This window comes from Trachurus japonicus, chromosome 4, assembly GCF_045865225.1.
Source record: "Trachurus japonicus isolate A0001 chromosome 4, Traja_1.0".
In the NCBI taxonomy this organism is placed as follows: Eukaryota; Metazoa; Chordata; class Actinopteri; order Carangiformes; family Carangidae; genus Trachurus; species Trachurus japonicus.
Window position 1 is genome coordinate 8,012,347 of NC_140910.1, and position 17,235 is coordinate 8,029,581.

The following is a 17,235-nucleotide window of genomic DNA, read 5'->3' on the forward strand; positions in this document are numbered from 1 at the left end:
TGCCCAGTGGTAATGCGAGAGGGGGCGTATTACTATGCAGCAGGCCCTCGATACCTTGACCAATCTCAGCTGAGTCGGCGCGGTAAGTGGAGAAGGGGGGGGGGGGCACGCTGAATCCAAGCGTTTCAGAGCGAAGTATGGAGTTTTTCATCGATCGAAACTTTCAATAGTGCCCCACTGGGGTCCAATAACACATTAAAAGCTTCTGAAATTAGCATAATAGGTCCTCTTTGATGTGTTTTTTTACAACAGGTGTGAAACTGCTGACTTACCCAATGTTGGTCCCTTCTGGTATGACCCTTTGCCAGCCACAGAGCATCGCATACTGCACAGACGGCAGCAAGAAGCTTTTGGAGGCCAACTTCAGCATGGTGTCGATGCCCTCCAGCCTCACCTCTGCCCTCTCCAGCTGTGATGAAAGAGAGTCAACATCTGTCACGCTTTGACTTTCCTTCTTTAAAAACATATTCACACTCTCAGTTTGACTGACTATTAATCTGTTGCTTCACTGTCACCTGTTTAAGAAGACACTTCCTTATCTTCTCTACGTCCAGAGGCTCTTCTTTCAGGACAAACTCCACGATGGTGCCCATAAGGCTGGACTGAGAGAAGATACCCTGGACACTGTGTTTCAGCCACCGGTACTTGTGGACACTGGTCACGGTGTTTAAAAGTGGATGCCATTTGTCCTGCTGTGAAGAAACAAAAGATTCAGGAATGTCAGAGCAACACAACCACTGCATTGTCGTTCCTGTGATATACTTTGCCTACAAATCTTTGGCCAAGACCTTCATCCTTGAAGAGAAATTGTGCCAATTTGTGCCGATTTGCCAAAATCTTGAACTATTCCTTTAAGCCACATTAAAGTACCTTGGATGCCTTGCTAGTAGGGGCTTTCCTGTCAGCAGGTGCAGGGCTGATATGAACATTAAGTTCCTCTTCATTGGTCCCTTCATTCTCCAGCTTTGGCTCTTCTATGTCAGCAGACTCTGACTTTTTAGGCACTACAGAAACAGAACACATTGAAATTCAGAAACTGTTTATGTGACACCGCATCATCTCATATCACTGTAGGTTTTTAAATGAGGCACCTCTTTTTTTCCTGCGGTCCCTGATGAGTTTTTGGGTGATCCTCCTCCAGCGGGGCTGAGAGCTCAGCAGCTTCAGTTTGGACACTATAGACAGGTCATTGCTCACTGCTGGACGCAGCTCATTAAACAGGAAGCGCAAGCGATCGATGACAGGGGCACACACCTCCTTATACGAGCGTCCTTGCTCCTGATGGGTCTGAGGTAAAAAAGGACATGACGTCATCTACAGCCCATCATCTGTTCTCCTTTGTATCACAACATTTTCCACTGGGGAATTAATATATTATAAAAACAGTACTACATTATGATTCTGTTATGAGCAGCAATCATACCTTGATTAAAGAGCACTTTGCCTGGTAGACCATGCGGCACACGTCAATCACAGATTTAGGGAGGGACCTCTGTTTCCCTTGGTCCACACCCAAGGCACATTGACTGACTAGTGAAAGAGCAATGTGACCTGTGACAGGAAGAGATTTTACGCTACAATGCAAATCAGCTCAGAGATGATTGGCTTATAACAGTTTTGCAAACTGTCAAAGTGCAGGAAAGAAAGATTTCAGTGCATCTTAGCATAACTAATAACAAAAAATAACATTTCAGTGGCGAAGTGAGCCAAAATTAGCTTCCTTCTCATACAAGCAGTCTGAGTCTAGTTGCTAGGTTACCAAGATCTTGATGTTTAAGCAGGCAGCAGAGCAGCAGGCGCCCGACTTCCTCCACAGGGTGCTCCGGGGGGAAGGTTATGGGTGTAATAAGATGGTACTGCTTACAGCAACGCTCTATTTGGCATAGGAAGTCCTATAATGTCACAAATGGAAAGAAAGAAAATGCAAAAAGATGACTCTGTCTTTTAGCTTCATGTTCATAGTGTTGCTTCGCTCACCAGACATTTGTCTAACGCTCGCACCTTCACAGTGTGGTCCTGAGTGTTGTTGTCGGCAATGGCCTGCAGGAAAGGCTGTGCGTGGTCGCTGAGGGTAATTCTGCGGGAGTAGAGTTTGGCCTTGTCTGGGGTGGTTGTACCCAGGGAGCTGCAGTGGTCTTCGTCCTTCTCTTCATTGTAGTTGTAGTGGATTTGACTGGTCTGCAGACCCCCAGAGAATATGGAGGACTGGAGCCATTCTGTGCAATGACATCAAAAAATTAAATCCAATACAAATGCATGTTTGAAAGAACATCTGGTTGTTTTTATTTCATTAAACCTACTGGCACATTCCCTCTCCATGGGCGACAGGGGGGTGCTCTTGGCCAGGTAGGAGGCATGGAGACCCAGTAGCAGCCCCAGATTCCTCTCTGTGTCAATAAGAGGGGAAGACAGACTGCTGAGGTCTGGAGTGGTGACTGTCTCCTGGTTAGGCTGCAAAAGATAAAGCATCACAATATCAAATACTGAAGCTAATGATAAAGTAAGATATTATTATTGTTATAAAATGTATATTGTGTTAAGAGATACCTCCATATACTGGCCAACACAGAAGGCCTGCATCGACTCCCTGGTGTCCTCAAACTGCAGAGCGGCTTCCAAAGCAACCACTGGGTCCTCTCCTGCAAACTGGGCTGTGAAAGAAAAACATTCAACTTTAACAATCTGTAAAAAAAAAATAATAATTCAACTTTTACATTTCATGCAACAAAAAGTATCTTATCATTACCCAGAACACTGTTTCCTGTTAACGACTGGGACTGAGCCTGGAAGTCCTTGATGTCGTAGACCTTTCCGTCAATTACTGTCCAGAAACCACCGTCTTTGTTGTGATTCTCCAGGTCAGCCTTGCGGATCAGGGAAACTTCCTCGTTGTTCTTAGAGCTCTGGCCTGTGAAGAAGGACCCTGCCACGGCAGAATACCAGCCAGTTAACGCAAGCCTCAAACTTTAAGTTGTGATTCTAGCAAATCCCATTTGGGACATATTCTGTTAATACAATCTGTGATATACCCATAATGCCTGGCCATGCCAGATCCTCGTTATCGTCCCTCTCGTGTCCTGGAGCCAGGTGGTTGAAGCGGTCGAGGTGCTCCAGAAGTCCACCGAGGAGAGGGATGGATCCGGTCTCCTGCATTAGACTTGCATCAATGGTGAGAAGGAGCAGGATGGACACCACCAACTCAGGCAGAAGCACTCCTACCAGAGAAAAGACAGCAAGGCATCAATAACTCTCTTTCAAGATCTTTTCGAGATTCACTTAGTCTTCATGCTGCACAAACACTGCAAAGAGAATTACCAGTTAGATCTCCTTCAATGACACGAAAGACTTCAGCAAAGTGGCGGCGACCCGTCGAGGCGATACTTGTTGCCACTGGGAGGATGTCTCCGATGTGAGTGCACAGAAGGGCGATGTACTTCTTCAATAGGGAACCAACCCCGAGAAGTTCTGGATCTGCAGAAACAGAGGAATCACACACTGTCCATCCAGAGCTCATTTTCAAACCAGATGAATCTCAGTGTGAAGAGAAAACTCCACGTGACTCACTGCATCCATGCACATTCTCCATGCCACTGATCCCCAGGTAGAGCTTGGCAACGAGCAGCCTCTGGAAGCGTAGCAGCAGGTCCAGAGATGCAGAGCGCTCCTTGCTGACGTGTTCTGCCTCTAAATAATTGGAGATGCGGCGAGCGACGTCCTTCAACCTTGCGATGGTCTGGGAAGCGATGTTCCTATAGAAACAAATATGTAAATCTGCTAGAAAACCATGAGGGGGTTACACTGGACATGAAGTGAATTTAGTATGATTTAGGCAAAGTCCAGGTACCTCAACAGCTGCTGGACAAGCTGCACCAGAGGGAGGCTTTTTTTCCCCGCTGACTCATAGATGCCCGTGTTGATGAGGTCTTTGTCCAGCATGGTGCGACAGCGGTGCATGGTGGAGGCATTGGCCTCCTGCTCATCTATCTCCTTCTCTTTCTGTGCCTCCTTTTTCGCTTCAATATCCTGTTGTGAAAAAAAAAACATTAGGTGTTTCCACCTTATCTAACATGAAGGGGCTGTGGAGGTAGGTGTTCAGTCCACTGGGTCTTCGGATCTAAAATGGGATAGTTCAACATTTTGGCAAATTGGCCCATTGCCATAACCCCTATAGTTTTAGGAGTAGGTTCATTACCTTTAATTGTCGGTGCATGCTATTTTTAGAATGGCTGAGCAGAGCCGCGAGCTGCTCAGAGCTACGCTACGGAGGCTCATGGAATTTCTTGGTTTCCCTCATCAAACTCATCAAATATACAATCCAACAACTCCAAAACACTCTCGTGGACAAGTTGTGACCTGCACATTCACCACGCTATGAGATAATAACGGAACGTTACAAGACAAGCAATCACAAGCAAGCTGTACATACAATGAATATATATATATATATATATATATATATATATATATATATAAATAAACACACATTCTTTGTAACCAATCAGTGAACTAAAAATGGTTTAAAGCATTTCAAAAGTACAAAAACATGCACTCACAGCACCACTGGATGTTGTTTAAAGTTATAGGTCCCATGTTTTACACTTCTCCTGTTCTTTATTTGAAGAGCTGAACAATAATCAGATTTGTGGTTTTCAGGTCAAAATACCATCTCAGTGAAGTTTAACACCTCCTCTCTGACTTCCCTCTGGGGCTCTACTGTAGTAGCAACAGGTCAGTTATCTAATCCCGTCTCTTCTGATTGGCTGACTGTTTTCTGACTGGCTGCATAAACAAATAGCATATTTCGAGTAAAGCCAGTTTAAAGGCTCGGCGTCTGAACACAGGCTGTGTGCACTTCTCTGTGGATTGAGGCTCTGATGCTTTAGTGTTAAAATAGAACCTGAACTGATCTATAATCAAACAACACATCTACTTTTACATAACATGGGACCATAAACATTCAGTGACTCCTCTAACAGCCTCCGTAGCGTTCTAAAAATAGCTTGTATCGACAATTAAAGGTTACCTACTTCTAAAACTATAGGGATTAGGGATGCACATTTTGAATTTTTTTTCTGACCGATAACCGACGCTCGTTAACCGATAAGATTAAGAATCTTGCGGCGCACGGCCAAAAAAAAAAAATTTTTTGGTTTCAATTTTTTTTTTTTTTTTTGCCGTTAAATACACACGTGCGCCGCGACAGCTGATCAGTGCGCTCTGTCTCAGCTGATCGCGCTCTGGAGGTTAGATCGTCCAATGTAGAACTGTTTTTATACAAAGTGCAGCCAAACACCAGGCTGAAGGAGCAGCAGAGCTCCTCTGACAGCTCCTCTGTGGAGCTGCAGGTGAACAGGCTGGAGAGCAGCGACGTCCTCTTTTTTTTTTTTTTTCCAGCGCCGTTGTTACAGGTGATGCACATCTATGTCCGTGTAGGTTACATTTATTGTCTGATCTTCCTTCATGGGGGCTGCTGCACATACTGTCAGTCCTCCTGTGTAACTTTTTGCTGCGAAATATGACTGAAGGCACGTGAACTCTGCACGTGTCGACACGCCCCCATGAGTTGACGACATAAGGAGCTAATAAAATAAATAAATAACCGATAGTATTAATCGGTCAAAGTTCTTGTTATCGGTTAACGGTTAAACGGTTAATCATGTGCATCCCTAATAGGGATTATGGCAATGGGCCAATTTGCCAAAATGTTGAACTATCCCTTTGAATTCAATTAGGCTCTCAGGCCAAAAACAAAGCTTCATCAACATTTTGTTACATAAACAGATGAGGATATGTTGCCATAAATACACTGAAGATGATGGGAGTAAAGTGATGGCTCATGTTGAAGACTCTGACCTGTATCTCAGCAGTGATGGCTGCATTCAGTGCAGATTCCAACCCCCCATCCGCCATTAAGCTGCTGACCAGCAGGTCGATCATGAAGCGACGTCCAGGGCTCACACTCATCTCGTTTCCAGATGCTGGAGAAAAAAAGAAAAAGAAAAAAAAAAACTCAATCTCCCCAGTTCTCACAGAGTCTCTTGACAATTACGTCGAGTGAGTTAATGGACTATTAAGTGCCCATTACGGTGCATAATAGATGCCTCACCAGCATTAGGCAGAAGTGAGGATAAGGCCCTCGCCCGCTCCTCAGCAGTGGGCAGCAGCACTGACCAGCCACTCTGGAGGACGGCTTGGGCAGCTGCTTGCACCGTGTTCAGCACCCCGGCATTACTCGCAAGCACCACCACTGTTTGCTTCAGGTTGTTAAGCAGCACACTGCCGAGCCCCAGTCCTAGCTCCTCCGGATCCACCTGGTTACTGATGGCTGCGTGGAGCTGAGGACAGAGAGGGAAGGGTTTTTAAAATGTTATCTACTACTGTGGTAAACTGCAATATCAAAACAGTGACTGGGCACGGTAACATCTGACCACAAAACAAACACAAAACTGCTGCCTACCTGCAGCCTGAGCAGGTTGAGGGTGGCGACTACCATGCACTCCTTCTCCTGTGGGGGGGGCCAGTCCGAGCTGCCGTCCATCCCCTCGCTGACCTGCCGCAGCAGCAGGTCCAGCTGCTCAAAGGTCATAGGGCACACGTCCACCACAAAGGGCACACGCTGCCCAACAGACCACTCTGAGCACGAGGACCAGGCAAAGCTCTGAAAACAAACAAACACTGTGTGCTGAACCCGTCTTCAATCGTATCAAGCGTTGACCGATAGATCAGTGGTGACAGCTGCGTTACCTGTCCTGGGCCACAGGAGATGCCCACTATGTGCTTGGCGTTGAGCCCTGGGAGTGCCTTAGGCTGCTTCTTGTTAGAAAACAATGTATCAAAGTGCTGTAGTTTATCGTTGCTGCCCCAACTGTGCACCTCTCCGTCGTCAGTGAGGGCAAGGCAGTGGGTGGATCCCACAGCCACATCCACTACTTTCTTCCCTGATTGCAGAAATAAGAGACAGAGATCAGTTTTTTTTTTTTTTCGGTAACCCTTTAATTTACAGGCCACTAATTACACGATTATGTCAGGAAATAGCCAAGAAATAACAAGCAATTGTGACATAATGTCTAGAAATAGCCTAGAAATAATGGTCATTTCATAGTAATGTTGAGAAATATAGCCAAGAAATAAGGATCGATTACGTACAAATAGCCCAGAAATAACAATCAATTGCAAGGACATGCTGGAGATAAATTCTGGCCTTTCCCTAAAAATTCAAAGCATGAAAAGCATGTGTAATCTTTTGCCTTTATGAAAAACATGACATTACTATGAAATTGTTCATTATTTCTAGGCTATTTCTTGACATTACTACACAATTAATTGTTATTTCTTGACTATTTCTTGACAAAATTAAAGGGTTACCGAATTTTCATATATAGTCAACTTACCCTGTAAACTGTCAAGCAACTTTGGGTAGCGGACGTGCTCATCAGTGCCATGGCCTAGACGCTGATTGTCTCCTTTTCCCCAGGTGTACACTTGACCATCTTTGGTGAGGGCCACTGAAAACTGGCTGCCGCAGCACACCTTCACTATGTCCAGGTCCTGCAGCTTCTCCACCAGCTTGGGTGTTTTGCAGCCGTCGCTGCCTCCTCGGCCCAGTTTGCCGTAGTCGCCGTCCCCCCAGGACCAGATCTGACCTGTGGAAACGTCCGAGTGTGAATAATTCAATACCGCTACAGTTTGAGTGATTTGTCCCCAAATAGTCCACCAAGAAGTCATTAGTCAACCTAAATTTCATTGGTTGATTGGGTGCAGAAAAAAAACAAAACATTTGGAGCTGTGTCTTGTCAAAATTAAGTCAAAATCTACAGTACATGACAGGCTATAGGGCTTTTAATTTGAAGCACCAGATAAAGAAAGATGTGACACTCACTGTCATATAAATACTGCTTTGTATTTCTCTGCAATGTAGCAAACTGTTAGAATATTACTTAACATTCTATCTCAGCGCTGGAATTTAAACTGTCTTGTTGCTCCTCAATATATATATGCGACGACTAATGGACTCCTAAATGACGACTACTGGTTGACCAAGAAAATCCTTGGTCGGGGGCAGCCCTAGTGATTTGTGACTTCTTACCATTTTCTGTCACTGCAAGTGTTTGTGCATCACCGCTCCCACATGCCACATCCACCACCTTCAGGCCCTTTAGTGCTGTCACCAGCATGGGTGTAGTCTGGTCCTCGCTAGAGCCTAAAACCCAATCAAAAGATAATTCTTTTTTTAGTGTTTAAAAAGACAGAGATGTTATTATAGCCAAGACTGTCTCCTGCAGATTCAATGCAGAAGCAGCTCACCATGCCCCAGTCGACCGTAGTTGCCTCTGCCCCAGGTATACAGCTCCCCATCGGCCGTGACTGCAGCGCTGTATGTGCTCCCACAAGCAACATGAACCACATGCTTTCCTGTCTGTTTCCCATTGAAGGCTGCAATGATTTTAGGCTCTTCCAGATACCTGAACGACAGCAGAAATGGAGAAGACAGATGAGTGGAATTCTTCTTCTGACGGTTAAATATTTGCATTCTTCAGTTTGGCATTGGCAGCTGAGCAAGCTGTCTTTGATCTACAACCATGAAATATTGATGGGAATGTCCTAGATTTGGGAAACACTGTAATATATATTTTCACTATCTGCTCAATCAATTATTTAATTTAGCTGAATGTATTTAGTGCCCCAGATATACACCCAAACTACAGCTTTACTGTTGTATGTGAACATCTCAGCTGCAAAACTGCTTCTAACTTAGAGGCGCTTCATTTGTTATATGAAGGGACAAGATGGAAATAACTAACGGGGTGTTTCTTGAGAAATTTAAATGTCAATATGGTTTTCTCAAGCTACATACGTGGTGTCTCCATGTCCAAGACGTCCACCGTCACCGCAGCCCCAGGAGAACACCTCCCCGTTGGATGACAGAGCCAAGTAGTGCTGCCCATCAGGATGAGCTGCCAGCTTTATGATCTTCCTGGAGCTCAGACAGTGGATTAGCATGGGAGCCTGCAACAAAAAAAATAACTGACTTTTAGTCTGCAGCAGACACAGACATGGCTTTTGTCAGAGTGACACTACGGTAGTTTACTAGGCGGGTGTACAGTTCAACGGACCAGGGTGGTGCTCTTGTAGTTCTGGGTGTAAACAGCATTACTGCTGGAAAGGATGAGGAAGCCTTTTTCTGAACAGACAATTTGTGCCACTCCGAGGCTGGACAGGGATTTACACTCAATGGGTCCGCTAACGTTGGCATAAAGTTTCCAGCCCAGCAGACCCCAGGCTATCACCTCCTGCAAGGTCCCCTGGAACAGAGAGAGACAGAGAGGGAGACAAAGTCAGTGATTGTTTGCTGTCATATCTCCTTTAGCTGCAAGGAGAATAATTATTTATGGTCATGCATTTTAAATAACCCCTTATAAATAACTGCAGCTCCGCCCTTTTCCAAAGGAAGATTGATGATGACCATGTTTATCCAGCTTTTTGTCCCACCACAATTATACCAGTAAATAGGGCACAGAGATATATATGGCACAAACATGATAAAACAGGCCTGTAATTCAAGCAATGAGAGGGGGAGGAAGTAGCATCACTGACCTAAAAGACAGAAATAAACAAGTCACTTAAGCTGTGCTATTTTATAGAAAGAGTTGTCACCTTGTGCGATGTGGGGGAGTTGCAGTGTGGGGGGCTGCACGGAGCGGCCAAGCGGTCGAGGTGGGCCATGATCACCACGGCTGTTTGCCGGAGGTCGATGGCCAGGTCGTTATCCTGGGGCAAGGTCAGGTAGCGCAGGAAACTCTCGTTCGGACTCAAAGGGGATGTGAGGATCTGGAAATCGCAGCAATCAGCCGCAAAGTACTCATTAGCTTGATTGTGAAACAGGGGCAGAGGAGCACAGGTATTTTAAGAAAACTGTTCCCAAGCAACGCATCAGGCTACAGATCTCCAGGCTCTTTGAGAGGATTCTTGTTCTCTCGTCGTCTTATCTTCAAACTATCTATAAAAAGAAATACTGCTCCATTTCTCACATCCATTTGAGTTTTACCTCACTTTCCTCTTCAGGAACGGGCTCTTCGTTGCTGCCGTGTATGTTCTGAAAGCGCTGCAGGAAGGGTAACAGAGGAGCGCTTGTTCCCTGGGTGGAGCGCTCGTTGTCCATCTCTCTAGTGCCACTTTCCCAAAGGCGCAGCAGTAACAGAACGGCAGACAGCAGCTGACTGGAAAAAAAAAAAATAGAGGATGAGAGGGTCAAGTCAGCAAGTCAGTGCATTGTAACCGCGGATGGATATCATATCAACGTAGGCAAATAAGCAGTAATGAAGGGTGTCTGGTTACCTGAGAGTGCCCCTCTGTACAGCCAGCTCCAGCAGGATGGCCAGGACGAGGTGCTGGTCGTGCAGAGGAATGTTGCCTTTGGTGGTGGCGCTTCCGTGTACATCACTAGTCCCAGAGGAGAGAACAACTGGGAGTCAACTAGTGTTGTCACGATACCAACATTTTGGTACCGGTATCGGTACCAACATGTTTTTCGATACTTTTCGATACTTTTCGGTACTTTTCCAAATAAAAAGAGAACACAAAAAATGTCATTATTGACTTTATTTTAATAGAAAATCTTAGAACTATAACATATGCATCAGTACTGAACTCTTCCTAAATTAAATCATTAGTTGTCTGTTTAAAAATGATTATCAACTGCGTTATTTGAGGTCTGAAAACACTGCATCTTTTTTTGTTATTTTGACCAGCTGTAATTTTTGGGAGAAATTGTTCTCAGTAGTTTATAGAATGAAACACAAACGTTCATTTTACACAAACACACACCTATTGTTTCCCATATGCAGCGCCACAGAATCAAGACCAAGCCCCCCCCCCCCCCTCCCCACCCCCCCATCAACGCAATATCGCTCCGTTAATTCATCTCCGCGTAGCGCTGTTCACTCACTCACTCACAGAGAGAGGGAGAGAGAGAGAGAGACAGAGACAGAGAGCATGCCAGTGGTGATCCGCGGTAAAAACGGACTTATCAACCAGCTGTTTGCATTAATTAACGAGTCTGTGGCGGCCGTCTCTCTCGCGCGCGGCGCGCGGCGCGCACGCACACACACACAGACACACATAAACACAGGCACATGGACAGGTGGCGCTGTAACGGTAATAAAAACAGCACCTTGCTTCGTTTGTGGCTGCTCACTCGCTCGCCGCGGCTCAAATTACAATGCGGCGACTTCACGCGGCGACGTCACCGCTGCCGGCGGCGCAAAATGAAAGTACCGGTCCCATCTAAGCGCAGTATGGTACCTTTTTAAATGCGTCAGTACCCCGGTACCACTCTAGTACCGGTATACCGTACAACCCTAGAGTCAACAAGATGCTAAGATGTGTTTCGTTATGTACACAAACAGCAACTGCTCGGCGGATAACAAACCTGAGGAACTTGGTGGCCCTCTCGACAACCTCCAGCCACACCGATGACACGGTCCCCTCATCAAACAGTGTGGCCTCTGGGAGCGCACGCAAGGCATCCAGAGACTCCTGGAGAAGCTCGCTGCAAAGGTCTGCATCATCACCTGGAATGAAGCATAGAGACCCCTGTTTTGTAACATGACTGAATATGAATATGAAATTCACAGTTTCCAAACTTCAGCAACTGACAGATGGGGAAGATTATTGCAATATATTCAAATGTAAATTAAAAACCAAAATGCTTTTCCTGTACACACATAATGAAACGCACATTTCAAACTTGTTCAAAACAGACTTCCTTAGCTCAGGGCTTCCCAAACTTTTCCATGGCAAGGCCCCCCGAATAGCATTAGCTTCTGGCCGGGGACCCCCCCTGTTCAAACCCACTGAGATTTGAAACAGTTAACAGTTAATGGTCATGATGTCATAAATGACAGGTAAGAGAAAGATGAGCATGGCAAGTAAAGTTTTGATATGTTATATTATCATAAATTAGATTTTTATAATAATGCCCAAAATACAATAATTTTATTTTATTTTGTTATTTGCATTTGTTGTCATCTTCCCTCCAATTTACTGAGGACCGCCTAGGATCCTCTGGCAGCCCCAGCCCCCACTTTGAAAACCACTGCCTTACCTCACCTTATGGCAAAGGAGAACCATTTTTACATGACTCAATGTGAGATAACCTTCAAACGACACATTCAACTGGTAACCCCTCTGACTGGTGGCTGCTACAGTCCTGCTAAAACCATATCTCTTTATGCCTGGTCAGGATTTACACATGTATTCATTCAGCAGGTGGTGGATGAAAGAACACATCGCTGCGCTTCTGCTGTTCTCACAGTGTATTCCAGGAACACAGCTAGACTGAGGATGAGAGGCTTAGCTGCGTGTGTGTGTGTGTGTGTGCTGCTCATGTTACAGGAAGGCTACAGACGAGAGGTCGGCTCTTTGTTCACGCCCAGTCCCAGTGGACAGGCAGCAGCTCTCCGCCTCATTTCAGTACATGTAACAAAACATCATCTCTGCTTGCAAAGCTGACGATGAAGGATTTTAAGCCAACTCAGCCACCGGCAGAGCTGTTAATTATTAGACTTAATCAGGCTGTGACTGATATGCTGGGGTACTGGTTACTCATTATGCTGTATATTAGCAACACAATGAAATCCAGACTCAACTCCATGGTCTTGTTTGAGGTCACAGTCTGTGGTGGTGGTGGTGGTGGTGTACTGGTTTTACTAGATTCTGTTACATTACTATTATATTACATATATTGCACTTCCGACACTAATGTTTTCGCATTTTCCTATGCTAATACATGAAAATTCAGAAAACACATTTACACAAATGACCAATTATTTCATGTAAAATCCATTTTCACAGAAAGTTCACCCTGACCCTGTCCCACCACACCACAGTCTCCTGCTAAAACCATACCAGTGGAAACGATGCCAGAGTTGTTGACTCGGGGCTGCATGTAAAAGTGGTGCTAAGCATTGATCAGCAGCTGCTAAACAAAGCTCCATCACCATGACAGCAGCTGTCATCGCTACAAGTAGAGGTAGAAACATCTTCACTGTGAGTAGCAGTGCTCTTACCTGACCTCCAGGCCCGACGCAGGAAAGCAAAGGCAAAGGAGAGAGCTGCCCTGGAGCCGACTCTGGCCAAACCTTCAACACCTTTACTGACTGGACGAGGGCTGGAAGAGCAAAAAGCAACAACACGGGGATCATCTCAGAGTCGTCAGTGACATTTACCGAGTGCTGGGAGATCATACACAGATCTCTGGGTGTAGGGAAGGCATCTCAGGGATATATAGAATAAAAATGATAGTAAACACAATGCCTAGAGAGCAACTGAAGAAATTCTACGATCTGATAATTCAGCCGAAAAATCATAAGCACACATTATAGAGACAAAGAGAGCAGTAGCTAAACATGTGTTAAGAAATGTGGAACAAAATAGGACTGTAAGCACAAAGATGTATAGGCCACTGTGCTTAAGAGGCCAGCAAGGGGAAAGTAGCAGGCTTTCATACACTAAGCTACAGGGTTTAACTCACATTATCACGAGCAATCTACAAGACAGACTGCTGTACTATGAATATATACTGTATATATATAAACACACATTCTTTGTAACCAATCAGTGAACTAAAAATGGTTTAAAGCATTTCAAAAGTACAGAAATATGCACTCACAGCACCACTGGATTTTGTTTAAAGTTACAGGTCCCATGTTTTACACTTCTCCTGTTCTTTATTTGAAGTGCTGATCAATAATCAGATACATTTGTGGTTTTCAGGACAAAATACCATCTCAGTAAAGTTTAACACCTCCTCTCTGACTTCCCTCTGGGGCTCTAGTAGCAACAAGTCAGTTATCCAATCATCTCCCTTCTGATTGTCTGACTGTTTTCTGACTGGCTGCATAAACAAATTGCATATTTTGGGTAAAGCCAGTTTAAAGGCTCGGTGTCTGAACACAGGCTGTGTGCACAGGTTCCAATGCTTTAGTGTTAAAATAGAACCTGAACTGATCTATAATCAAACAACACATCTACTTTTACATAACATGGGACCATAAACATTCAGTGACTCCTCTAACAGACTCTAACCCTTTCACCTGAACAGCACAAGCAGATCCTTCTGGTTTGTGTGTCTGTCATGGTGTGACTAGAACTAAATCAATTCATTTACAGCAACTGCTGAGTGAAGACAAGATATTTCAACACTCTCCTTTTATTCTTTAAACCATCTTGTCATGTGCAGGGTCACGGGGGGCTAGGACCCTATCCTAAGCCTGAACCGATCACCATCACATGACCGACCACATGCTCCCTTACATTCATACCTACGTGCAATTTAAAATTTGTGGTCCATCTAATCCTGATTATTCCTGTCGTGAGGTGACAGCACTAATGTAACACAACAGCACCCTTTCATCTCACTACTCTAGATTCATATTTTTTTTACCCCTTGTTCTCAGCAGCAGGCACCGGTGGGCTGGGGGGCATCTTCCAGCGGACCTTGAACTTCTCCTCCATCATGCTGTGGCTGAGAGAGATGAGGTAGCGCTCCAGGATGACCAGGCGCTGGCGCAGGCGCTGGGCGGACAGAGTGCTTTTGGCCATCTGACCGGAGAGCTTCTGCTGATCGTCAACCAGGACCATCAGACAGTCCTTCAGCTCACTCTCATCTACACACACAGGGAATGGGAAAGGGAAAGAAATGATCATCAAGGAAGTTACTTTTTGCGGGAAAATATATGAACAGATTATTTTGAGTGCTACAAGAGCCAAAATATATTTGAAAGTCATTTTGTTCTTCAATATATTATTAACCCGTCTACTATTTCCAATGGAGCTTTTTCTTCTGCAATTTGAAACTACATTATTCCTAGCTACCTTGTCGTACCTTATTATTCACAGTATATGAAATACATAATTCACCAGAAATCTTACACTGAGGCTTTTAGCATGGGACAATAAAGGCCCATGCATGCTAAAAGAAAATAAGGGCTCTTTTTGAGTGACTTTGTGTGTGGTATAAAAATTCATACAACCCACAAGTGCTTCAATAAATCTATCATCAATTTAAAAATATAAACAAAAAACATCATAGAGTGAGACCATTTTTTTTTCCTGTAAACATACTGCAGCATTTTAATAATTCAAGATGCAATGTTGCCCTAAAGGTTCTATATTTAACTCTTAAGTTACAAGATTTATAAAGGGATTTATAAAAATAAAAGATACTGAAGGCTCTGGAAAAAAAACAACCACATCTTATTTATTACACCAAGAGCAACAATGGTCTTTCAAGAGTGTCTTCTCAGTGCATTAGATGTAGCCTTCACTGTTTAATGAAAAAAATTAATAGACCACATCCAAAATATTTCCCCACTGGCAGTGGCCCCCATCACAACCAGCCCTTTGTTCCGACCAGTTTCAAGAGAAAATGCTTCATTATGTGTCCGCACAGCATGGCTGCAGGGAAGACACGATGGGCCAAAATAGCAGGTCTGAAATCCACTTAAGCTTTCTGTAAGCCAGACTGGCCTGAAGTTGTATGAGCCACACAAGAGTCAGCTGTGCTGGGCTGTCAGGACAGATATGTATCCCAGTCAGACAAAGTCTCTTACTATTTATTATACATCACTATGGTTTAAAGTAACTGCTGCTGAAGAAACACAAAAATCATGGAGGATGACAGAGTAAGAAGTGGAAATACACTGCCAGCAGTCAAAGCAAATCTGTCATGTGTCTGTCCACCCGTCATGATTTCAAAAACAATAGCTCTGGGTTTGAGCTGCAAATGCTGAGATCAACATGTTTGAGATATCTGAGCGCTCAATAGAAAAGCAGGAAGTATGCTGTTTGAACTTTTAGCATCAATGACTTGTTCCTGTAGCGATCCAGTTACACTGTACAATCAGACCAGGCGTCATTTCCTGGCTCAGTCAATAAAATAAGAAGAGAAGCAGCCAAGCAGCTACTAGCAAATTTCACTAGGCATGTCAACCATGCCCCCCCCCCCCCGACGCACATTGCTTATCTCCCACCACCACACCACCGTCCCACCCAGTCCTGCTTGTAAACACACAGCTTGGGTGAAAGACGCTACCCCTGCGCCGGACAACATTATAACACCTACCAAGATTACACTCTGCAGGGGTAAAAATAACCACTCCTCCTCCTCCGACCTGCGGGGTGCGAGCTGTCATTTCAAGAGTTTCCACACTTCACGTGCCAGCAAGACATGTGTACATGGGCTGACCGTGAAACTGTTAAACCGAGAAGGCTGACCACCATGTGTCGAAATGGTCAGTGTCAGTGTATCTGGTCAACATTTAAAATTGTGAAACCGTGCAGTGTCAACGTGGTATTAATTACCCTACTTGGAAACTGAAAAGGCACAAAATAACAACACCCACAACAGGAGATCGGGGACATATTGTAGTTGGCTGCTTGCAACGGGATATAGTGTATCCTGACACATTTCAACTTGGGCAACATCCTCTCCGCTTGTCTTTCCATTTCAAAACTGAATTTTAAAACAAAAACGATCTGTGTCCAGGTGAGGATTTAAGCTTCCATATTAGAAATCCTTAAAACAACACATGTCTAAGCAATCCCGCTGTAAACAGAAAGAAAACTGGAGTAGTGTAGATGACAGGTGTAAACATAGCAAGAGAAGTGTCTTAAAAATCAATACATAGTGATTGTGGACACACACCTGGTTGCCGCCCCCAGTCCCAGGTCTCAATGATGGAATGATGCACAGATGTTAATGTTTCCTCCTCTTCTTTCTTTTCTTTGTCATTGGGTTCGTCCTTCTTCTGAGCTCCAAAGCAGTCGCAGTCTTCTAAAAGTAGTAAAAAAAATGTTTAAATCCTGTCATTGACCTTCAATTCTATCGGTAAGGTTAATGTAGGGCCCTGATCCGTGGCCCACATACCATCCTGTTCTCACAAACACATTTCCAGACACATTTAGTAAATCAGTCAGAAACATAGAGGGGAAGTGAATGTTGCAGTCTCACCTGGGTGTGCTGATTCTTCTCCGTTGAATGATATTTCCTCATCTTTTACCATTTCATTCCACATCTCGCTCAGTCCCTCCAGAGAGAACGCACGCTGCCAAAGGAAGTAAGAAAGTGAAAATCAGTCCAAGCTTTACATATTTAAAATTTATATCCAAACATTTACGCATGTATTTGCCTCATAAATTCTTCAAAGGTCATGTCACAGACAGGTTACCATCAGT

General features: G+C 44.5%; 1 protein-coding gene across 2 annotated transcripts in view; it reads right to left on the minus strand.

The window, feature by feature from the left end:
* herc2 (HECT and RLD domain containing E3 ubiquitin protein ligase 2) overlaps positions 1–17,235 on the minus strand; it is a 51,988-nt gene that overhangs the window by 32,442 nt on the left and 2,311 nt on the right. The window contains exons 3-33 of one of the 2 annotated variants that reach the window (XM_085773686.1): positions 17,012–17,105; positions 16,706–16,831; positions 14,444–14,666; positions 13,068–13,168; positions 11,429–11,570; positions 10,336–10,440; positions 10,046–10,217; positions 9,655–9,828; positions 9,114–9,302; positions 8,855–9,006; positions 8,305–8,462; positions 8,087–8,200; positions 7,392–7,643; positions 6,745–6,938; positions 6,458–6,658; positions 6,107–6,335; positions 5,854–5,978; positions 3,845–4,023; positions 3,565–3,749; positions 3,316–3,471; positions 3,030–3,215; positions 2,747–2,923; positions 2,548–2,651; positions 2,301–2,451; positions 2,002–2,216; positions 1,760–1,892; positions 1,424–1,551; positions 1,092–1,287; positions 871–1,004; positions 516–692; positions 273–409 (exon numbers count right to left, since the gene is read on the minus strand). In XM_085773686.1, coding sequence (XP_085629812.1) covers positions 273–409; positions 516–692; positions 871–1,004; positions 1,092–1,287; positions 1,424–1,551; positions 1,760–1,892; positions 2,002–2,216; positions 2,301–2,451; positions 2,548–2,651; positions 2,747–2,923; positions 3,030–3,215; positions 3,316–3,471; positions 3,565–3,749; positions 3,845–4,023; positions 5,854–5,978; positions 6,107–6,335; positions 6,458–6,658; positions 6,745–6,938; positions 7,392–7,643; positions 8,087–8,200; positions 8,305–8,462; positions 8,855–9,006; positions 9,114–9,302; positions 9,655–9,828; positions 10,046–10,217; positions 10,336–10,440; positions 11,429–11,570; positions 13,068–13,168; positions 14,444–14,666; positions 16,706–16,831; positions 17,012–17,105 — 5,009 coding nt within the window. Of the gene's footprint in view, positions 1–272; positions 410–515; positions 693–870; positions 1,005–1,091; positions 1,288–1,423; positions 1,552–1,759; positions 1,893–2,001; positions 2,217–2,300; positions 2,452–2,547; positions 2,652–2,746; positions 2,924–3,029; positions 3,216–3,315; positions 3,472–3,564; positions 3,750–3,844; positions 4,024–5,853; positions 5,979–6,106; positions 6,336–6,457; positions 6,659–6,744; positions 6,939–7,391; positions 7,644–8,086; positions 8,201–8,304; positions 8,463–8,854; positions 9,007–9,113; positions 9,303–9,654; positions 9,829–10,045; positions 10,218–10,335; positions 10,441–11,428; positions 11,571–13,067; positions 13,169–14,443; positions 14,667–16,705; positions 16,835–17,011; positions 17,106–17,235 lie in introns of both variants that reach the window. The other variant, XM_085773685.1, reaches the window with a different exon arrangement.